Source organism: Elephantulus edwardii, unplaced genomic scaffold, assembly GCF_000299155.1.
Source record: "Elephantulus edwardii isolate Elephantulus edwardi_28Jun2011 unplaced genomic scaffold, EleEdw1.0 scaffold00096, whole genome shotgun sequence".
Lineage (NCBI taxonomy): Eukaryota > Metazoa > Chordata > Mammalia > Macroscelidea > Macroscelididae > Elephantulus > Elephantulus edwardii.
Window position 1 is genome coordinate 9430088 of NW_006399846.1, and position 9531 is coordinate 9439618.

At 46.3% G+C, this 9531-nt stretch overlaps 1 protein-coding gene across 1 annotated transcript; it reads left to right on the forward strand.

Annotated features, from left to right (window-relative positions):
- Positions 1–1893: 1893 nt before the first annotated feature.
- On the forward strand, positions 1894–3096 carry FBXL14 (F-box and leucine-rich repeat protein 14). Its single transcript, XM_006891316.1, has one exon. The coding sequence runs from the start codon at positions 1894–1896 to the stop codon at positions 3094–3096; it is 1203 nt and encodes a 400-aa protein (XP_006891378.1).
- The last annotated feature ends 6435 nt before the right edge of the window (positions 3097–9531 follow it).

The window sequence follows — 9531 nt, forward strand, 5'->3', positions numbered from 1 at the left end:
ACCTTACCAATAAGCTACCAGAGATCAACCAGACTAGTTAAAGTGAAATCCTAAAATTCTGTCTTTCAGGTGGGCATTTAAGATTTACATTCTAAGCCATGTAAGTCTAGGCTAGACTTTGCCCTAGTTTATATACTATAAAGCATGGCATATGAACCAAAACACATCTGTTGGGTATCTATTATCAAGTACAATAGTACTATTTTATAAAAGTAGTCAGTGTGTATCCATGCATACAGACACATTGACTATTAGCATAATAGAAGCATACAATTAATATGTAATCTATGAGGCTAAGGAAAAAAAATAAGCTTAAACAAAGCTAAGGAAATGCAGCTTTCTTCTAAAGGCAAAACAGGCTGCGAGGTAGTTGGGGCACTGCTGGTGTACCTAATCATTCAGGAGTTGAAAAAAGAGAAGTGAAAGGAAGTTTTTATTTAAAAAGTACCAGGAGATACACTCAGCAGTGTCTAGAAGCAGCCAGAAGATGCTAGAAAGTAACAGTGCTGGTCACTTCTGGAAAATTCCAGAACGAGGGCTGAAGATGATCAGTTTTAAACTAAAAAGTACGGATAAATAAAGCCCAGTTTTTCCAACAGTTCAAGGCACAGACCGGGAAGAATAGTAGGAAACAGTCCCATAGGGGTAAGGGTGTGTTAGCAGAGAAGTGTTAAAAGGCATTAGAGACTGTAAAAAAGGAAGAAGAGTTGGGGTGATGATTATTGAGTACTATGCCTGGGAGGAGAGTCTTGCAAGGATAATAAACATAGAAGACTGTAAAGTAAGAGTAACGGGTTTTAAGACAAACTCTGGGATGAGGCTCTACAGAGTAAGCAGCAAAGAAAAAGGGAAGGAACAGGATTGGGGCGTGGCCGAAAGAGGGAATGGCTCAATAACGGGCTACAGGGTGAAAAGGAGGAGGGTGGAGAAAAGCTTTGCTGACAGCTGCTTTCAAATGGCGCCTAGAGGGTTAAAAATCAGGGGCGACTAGAATAGGAAGAACTCGGTTTCCAGGGCAACGGCTCACAGTTCCGGCAGCGCAGGTTCGTACCATTGCGCGGGCGCGCGCGGGGGGGGGAGCAAGGGAGGGAGGAGGGGACGCGCGAAGGTACAGTCGAGCACAGGGGTACGTCCAGGACTCTACCAAACGTGAGGCCCGCCTGCACGCCCTGGGGTCTGCGCCGAGCCGCGCTCCGGCCGCGGCGGCTGCGGCGTCCTCAGTGCCCGGACCGGCAGCTCCCAACTGCCCGCGCACGGCGGGGGGAAGAGGAACGTGCGCCCGGCGGCTCGGATTGGCCTCCTGGTCCCCCCGCCTCGGCAGCGGAGTGCGGGCGGCCCGGGGCTGAGAGGTTTGAAAAGCGGGCGAGAGACAAAGGCAGCAGGAAGCCTCCCCGGCGCCCGGAGCCCAGTGTGCCCAGCCGCCGGGCCCTCCCCGCGAGCCTGCGGAGCTGCAGCGGCAGCCGGAGGCGGCAGAGGCAGGAGGCGAAGGATGCAGCAGGGGGCGTGGGAGCGACGACGGCGGAGCGGGCAGAGCGGCGCGGCCCGAGCGCTGCGCGGTTAGACCGAAGGCGGCAGCGGGCCGGACCGGGTCCGCCGGGCTTTGGGAGTGAGTGAGAGGGCGCCTTCCCCGCCCGGGATGTGAGGACAGACCGGAGTCCGGGGCGGGGGGAGGGAAGGGAAGGGAGGCGAAGCCGGCAGGAAGGAAGGACAGACAGACCAGGAGGAGGAGCGGCGGCAGCGACCGGAGCCGGAAGGCGGGGAGGGGCCGTCCGTTGAGCCCGAGGCGGCGGTGGCGGCCCGGGCCAGTGGAGCGGGCACTCATCGCCTACCCGGGGCAGGAGCGGCGGGGACCGCACCTCCTCCCCCCAGTGCCGCGGAGGGGGGAGGAGGAAGATGGAGACTCACATCTCCTGCTTGTTCCCGGAGCTGCTGGCCATGATCTTCGGCTACCTGGACGTCCGGGACAAGGGGCGCGCGGCTCAGGTGTGCACGGCCTGGCGGGACGCCGCCTACCACAAGTCCGTGTGGCGGGGGGTGGAGGCCAAGCTGCACCTGCGCCGGGCCAACCCGTCGCTCTTCCCCAGCCTGCAGGCCCGGGGCATCCGCCGGGTCCAAATCCTGAGCCTCCGCCGCAGCCTTAGCTACGTGATCCAGGGCATGGCCAACATCGAGAGCCTCAACCTAAGCGGCTGTTACAACCTCACCGACAACGGGCTGGGTCATGCGTTTGTGCAGGAGATCGGCTCCCTGCGTGCCCTCAACCTTAGCCTCTGCAAGCAGATCACCGACAGCAGCCTGGGTCGCATAGCCCAGTACCTCAAGGGCCTGGAAGTGCTGGAGCTGGGGGGTTGCAGCAACATCACCAACACCGGGCTCCTGCTCATCGCCTGGGGCCTCCAGCGCCTCAAGAGCCTTAACCTCCGCAGTTGCCGCCACCTCTCGGATGTGGGCATCGGCCACCTGGCCGGCATGACACGGAGCGCTGCGGAGGGCTGCCTTGGCCTGGAGCAGCTCACACTGCAGGACTGCCAGAAGCTCACTGATCTTTCCCTAAAGCACATTTCCCGAGGGCTGACGGGCCTGAGGCTCCTCAACCTCAGCTTCTGCGGGGGCATCTCGGACGCTGGCCTCCTGCACCTGTCACACATGGGCAGCCTACGCAGCCTTAACCTGCGTTCCTGCGACAACATCAGTGACACTGGCATCATGCATCTGGCAATGGGCAGCCTGCGGCTCTCTGGGCTGGATGTGTCGTTCTGTGACAAGGTGGGGGACCAGAGCCTGGCGTATATAGCTCAGGGACTGGATGGCCTCAAGTCCCTTTCCCTCTGCTCCTGCCACATCAGTGATGATGGCATCAACCGCATGGTGCGGCAGATGCACGGGCTGCGCACGCTCAACATCGGACAGTGTGTGCGCATCACAGACAAGGGGCTAGAGCTGATCGCTGAGCACCTGAGCCAGCTCACGGGCATCGACCTGTATGGCTGCACGCGAATCACCAAGCGCGGCCTGGAGCGCATCACGCAGCTGCCCTGCCTCAAGGTACTCAACCTGGGACTCTGGCAGATGACGGACAGTGAGAAGGTCAGGTGAGGGCGGCTGCACCAGCTCCCCTTCTCCCGCCTTGTGCACCCTGTCCTCACCACCGCCCACACACACTCCACACGCACATTTATCCATAGATCATTGCATTGGCTGAGAGGGGGCACTGACACGGCCTCAGGCTCCTTTTCTCCTCCCTTCTCCAGCACCCCTCCCCACAGCCCATTCTCATTGCATCTGGGGTGGAGACTAACCTGACCCCATCATTCCTCTGCTACTCTTTTTTTTTTTTCCCCTCTGCTACTCTTAACCCTGGTCCCCTGTCCTTTTCCCTGAGGATGGAGAGATGGACTCAGCTCCTTACCCACCCACTCCTCTCTGCAGGGGCAAGGAGGACCGATTCAGCTGCTGTTTCTCCACTGCGTTGCATTTGGAAATGGGGGGTGGGGGGGGGAAGTGACTGGTTCTTTCAACCCTGGGGAGTTGAGGAAAATGTCTGCCTTCACTTAAGCTTTCATTTGAATACTGTGATCTGGTTTTTATTTTGAAGTGTATAAAAAAGCAAACCCAACTACAACGGCCTTTTCACCCTTCTTCCACTTCTGTAACTAATCCCAGTCTTTTCTCATCACTTCTCCTTTTGCAGTACTTTAGTCTTCATCATGTTTGGGGTTTTTTTTAACCTGAAATTACAATTCTTTTAAGTACCATTTTTTTCCTCTGCTGAATATATTCTAGATATTATATATATATATATATAAATTATATATATATGTGTGTGTCTGTGTGCGTGTGTCTGGCTACCTCGTTTTAGTTTACTTTTTTCTCTGAAGCCCTGGAATTCTACAAGAGAGATATTTTGCGATTGAAACATTTTTGTGCCTAGACTGGAAAGCTGCCCATTGGGTTTGTTTTTTTTGTTTTTTTTCCTTTGGCTTCTTCCCAACCCCCATCCATCTAGTGTGTCCCGCTTCCACATTCTGGCTGTAATTTTCCTTTCTCCTAATCCATTGAGATTTGAGGACCCAGTGGTGTTTCAAAAGTTAATTTATAGCACAAATGTGTGGGAGAAATGAGAGTTGAACTGTTGATTTTTTTCATTTGAGATGCAGATTGTTTTTTTAAAATCTATTATATATGCAAATTCTGTCCTTCCCTCACCTTCTTCCAAGTTTTCCCACAAAAAGGTCACACAGGCTTCCTGTTGGAAGTTGAGGAGCAGAGCTGGCCAGCCAAACCCTCTAGGGGCTACAGTGTGAAGGGGAAGAGACTGAAATTTATGTCTTATCTCTGTTCTGTTAATAAAATGGAGTTTGTGGGTTTTAAAACATTCTGTTCCTAAATGAGAGAATAGAAGACTTTATTTTGGTGGGGGTTGGGACTTGTGGCTTTAAAAAAATCACTTTTAAGTAGGATGTATATTTTTGTTGGATTTTTTTTGTTGTGTTGTTTATTTTTTTTTAGAATCCTCCACAGCAACATGTGAGACCATGGAGTTTAAGAAACCCAGAGACCTTTATCAATTAATTGTATTGTTTGTGAATTTGTATAAATAATAACAAAGATCCTCTTAAAACGTTTATATTCTTACAGTAAAAGGTTAAACTGATATTTATATAATAAAAGAGGAAATATGAAGTATGTTTTGGAAAAAAAACAAAAAACCTTGTATTTGTGAATTCTTTTTAAGTCATTGTGTGTTTGGGTACATGGCAAAGTAGGAGGTGCTGTCTGTGTTGTCTGGAGTCAAAGGAAATAAGGTATAGCTTGGTGCATCTGCTCTGCATAAAACTGAGTATTGACATCCTAGTGTTCTGGGATTCCCCACCACCCCCAAATGCGATTAGACTTGAGGTTTCTATACCTCTGGTTTTAAACTGTAAATGACATGGAAATGTAAAGAAATTGAACAAAGTAAAACTTTAAAAACAAAAAGAAACACCAGATCTTAAGAGTCAGAGTTGCCTTTGGGCAGCCAGTTGGGCTTTGAGTAGAAATAAGATGCAGAGGAAATGGTGAAAAGTTGAGTCATGAGATGTGGAAGTGGGGAAGAAAGATGGGTTTTTCTACCCCTAGAGTGGGTGTGGGGAGGATGTGAAATATGGTGATGGGTGGAGGGAGCTGAAGCCATTGTTCAGAAAAGTTAAAAGAACACTGTCCTTGCTGGCTCTCTGGCGCAGTCATGCATACTGAATCTCCCAGTGTGAGTGAGGGTCCCAGGGGAAGGGAGGAGGGCAGTTCAACGCCTCTTTTTAACATTCCCCTCGAGCCCTGGCTGTATTTAAGCATTTTCCAGGAGGATGCCTGCCATGGGCCTGGACTTCTGGCACATTTGCATTTTAAGCACTTCCAGTGCTGAGACTGGTGACTTACTCCCCTCTGTGGAGGGTTCTTAGACTCAATTTAGGGTAGATAATACATACTAGCAATTCTAGCAAGTGTCTCCTTTTTCCCTTTGATAGATAATAATGCAATAATCTGACACCCTATAGTTGTGTTTTGGAAACCTATGTGTAAATGCTCTGACAAAGGAGTAATTCATATTCTTAGTTTTTACATTGGACCTAGTTAACTGAGATTCCCTGCGCCCCACCCCTTACAAAAATATACTGTTCCCAGCAAGAGCTGATAAGAACGGTATAAAACTTTCCTGGATCAGCCCCTCTTTCCAGGAAGAGGGCTAATGCCTCGGTTTCTTTTGGGCTAAGGTGGTTTTGTAAACTGTCCAAGCTTTCTGTTCAAGCACATCACAAAAGCTGTATTGTTCCTTTTTGGAGAGCCATCACAATTGGGTCTAATTGAGCCTGACACTAGATCCATCTTCCCTTTCTTTGGGGAAGGTGTAGGTCTCTTTCTTCCCACTTAGGTTACAATGCTTATTGCCCAGAACAAAAAAAGAAAATGATGTGTGAGTCTGAGTAAGAAGTAGGGACCCTGGATTAGGGTCAGTTTGCGGGTTTAGCAGTTGACACAACACACACGAAAGGTTCCTAGCCTGCATTTCTTCTAAGAGACAGCATGGCTATAGATTCATTCATTCAATAAAAATCTTAACTTCTCCAAGTAAGGCTCTGTGCTCACATTCTTCATTTTAATATACAAAATAATCCTAAAAACTATAACCCTAAAGAGTTCTCTGCTTTTTTCTTTTTTCTTTAACAGCTCAATATAACCTTGACAAAAGGTTGTTAAATTAGTGTTTGAAAGTTAATCCTAAATCTGTCCTGACCTGGACATCCTAATGCAGGGAACTTTTGTAGAAAAAAAGAATAAGCCACTTTGTTTAGTCAAGCTCAGTTGCTCACCCTTCAAAATGTGCACTGAGAATCTGATTTACATAATACTTTGTAATAAAATTTACCAGTTTTATTCTCAAAGCAACTTGCTGAGACAGGTTATCCTTTTTTTTTACCAATAAGGCACAATACTTGCCTAATAAGTCACTTAATAGTGAAAGTCAAGATTCAGACTTGGGGTTTGTTCTTCAGTCCTACTCTCTTGCTGTCTGAGAAGTTTTAGTTATTAGTCCCCCTTGTTTCCAGTCAGATGACCTCCCCAGAAGTGAATGTTAGCCACATAAACTCAGTATCCACGTGTGGGCAGGGCAGTCCTTCAAAGCAGCTTTTGGGTGTTATGAAGGATGGATGCCAGGATGCCTACAGGAATGAAAATTATTCTTCAGGAATGAAAGCACTAAGGAAAAGGAATTGATAAATATTTTCTAGCTTATACGAAAGTTACTGAGGCAATTTTTGGAAGAAAAAAAATCTGAGGGATTTATAGAAACTTTGGAATTAAAAAACCAAAATAAAAGTTTCTAAATCTTAACCGAGAAGGAATAAACCTCACCTGCAAGCTGTTTGAGCAGTAGTAAAGGGCTTCACATACCTTTCTTTACTGTCACTGAGCATTGCTGAGTACTGTGGACCCCACAGCTGACTTCAGCAGATTTTCTGAGGCAGTTAATCGAATAGGAGGAGATTGGACATCTTTCTCCCATGGAGGTGCTAGCAGATTCAGTTCCCCCGGGTCTATACAGAAAAGATAACCTATAAATGCATCTGTTGGGTTCTGTCTTTCTCTGCCGCTCCCTAAGCACCATGGAAGGCCACTTGCTAAGAATGCATCAATGTTTCCTAATTGTCCCTACCATTTACTTCCTGCTAGGTTCCTCAGCCCCAGCTTGTGGGGAGAGGAAAAGCCATGTGATTTAATTCAAGTTTGGCAACAGTGACAAGGATGCTTGCCTAACTATTACATATTACTTTGAATCATTACGAAAACTCAAAACTCTTAGGGTGGCTGCACTGCCATCATGAAGGCGTACGATTTGAATCCATCAGATGCTCTCCTGAAGAAGGAGGGGCAATCTACTCCTGTGCCAGTCAAATCTGATTCAAGAGTACACAACAGGAAAAAAAAAAAAAAAACCCGACACAAAAACTCTTAGGATTCAAATCAACTACCAAAATGTTGAAAAGTGAATGTTCTTTTTCTTGGCATATCTTTATAAAGGTAAGAATTTTCTCTTAAGGGGAATGTGATCTGAGGATGGTGAATTGAAGCATGGCTTCTCACCCCAACCCCGATGCTTTCCTGTAGTGACTACCAGGGGGATGCTCATGTTTGGATAGAAATAAAACCTTTCACTCTTTGACTGTGAACTCAAGTTTTCAAAGGGACAGAGTAGGAGAAAGACAGTAGTAACCTCCAGGGACTATGCACTCCCAAAGAAAAAGATCAACTTTATTAAAAAGATCAAATTTGTAAAACAAAACCAAGACCTCATGCAGTTTTTTTACTGCTCTCTTCCCATTTGGATAAAAGGCCTCTGATGTTAGTCCTGTTGGGCTACAGAAAGGAGGAAATATAGTAAGTTATCTAGTGGCCTTTCTTCTGTTCTCTTTCTCATCCCCTGCATCAAACATCACCCCTTTTCAGAGTTAATTCTATTCATTTAGTAGAGAGCAAGACCTAAAATTTGTGTCAGTATGAACCCCTAAGGAGTCAAGAGGGGTGAGACTTTTGGATAAAATTATATAGCTCACATAATTTTGATGAGTTAAGTGGTTTAGTAAACAAAGATTCAAAAGCTAACCTTTTGATTGGATCAACATACTTAGGTCCTTTTAGTCAATGTGCTCAAGTATTAGGTAGCAAGTTAATTTTTTTAAATTACTGTAATTTCAATGAAGTATTCAGGTGACAGTGTAAACTATTAGTTTACCTGTAATTTGTCAAAGCTACGTTTATAGCTGAAATAAGAGCAGCACTTTTATTCCATGGAAAATTGCCATTTCTAGACAACTGATAAATATCCACATATGATCCACTTCAGTGTTTTTCTCTTTTTTCAGGAAGTGCTCTGATTTTGCCTGGTGGAGTTGCCTTTACCAGCCCAGAACATTTGACACTTTGTAATTTGTAATGCCAAGTCTTCAGTTACGATGCAAGAAGATATTAAGCTTGAGGTACTAATAGCACAGCTCTAGGGGAGGGCACCCCAAATATAACAAAATTGAAGTGAAATTCCTCAGGCTACTGTTGTGTTAACCCAGAAATGCTTATACATTTTCTTACAAACACAAACTTATTATTTTCTTAGTATTTTTCTGCTATAGTTGCTCACAGGACAAATGCCATATATCTTTGTTAAGGTTGCTTTTATTTGTCATAATGATAAGTAATGAGTATCAATTACAAAGTGAAGAAAACGTAGGTCTTCTAGAGCCAGCAGCAAAGAAACCCAGGTAAGACAACAGCAGGAATATGCCTCATCTGCTGGAATCAACCTAACTCACTGTCATCCAGGCATAACCCACTCTTAGTTGACCTTCCAGCAGGTTTTTGGAGGCTGTAAATTCACAGGAGACTGCTCCTCTTTCTCTCAAGATGCCACTGGTGGATTTGAACCCCACAGAAGTGCCATTTGTGGGTTAGCAGTGCAACTCCTTACAGACTTTGCCACCAGACCTCCAGTTCCTGTGCTGTAATAGTTTAGTCAGAGGATGCTGTTGTGATGTACTGTTGCATCGGAACCAATCCATAGCTGAGCCTCCGGAGAGTTTTTAGAAGCATTAAATAGCACTGGATGAGACTGCCTATCTTTCTCCCACAGAGCAGCTGGTAGATTTGAACTCTGTACCTTTGTTTAGCAGTGCACTTCCTTACCATTAAGCTACCAGAGCTCCCTAGTCAAAGATTAGTGTTCAATTTCTCTGTCTCCAAAGTTTTGTTTTCCCAATTCTAGAAGAAGGTGTACAAAGAGGGAAAGATTCTTGACAGTATTGAAAAGAATTTAAGTGATGATGAGTCCATATCAGAACCAAGGCTGCTCTAAACCTTAGTGACCACATCAGAGACATGCAGATAGCACCGTGGTCTTTGCCTGAGAACACTTCAAGGCACTACTCTCTTCAGAAAGGTGGTGCTACTGAGTTGCAACTCACCCATAGCTGATCCTCCACTGGGTTTTCAGAGCCTGTA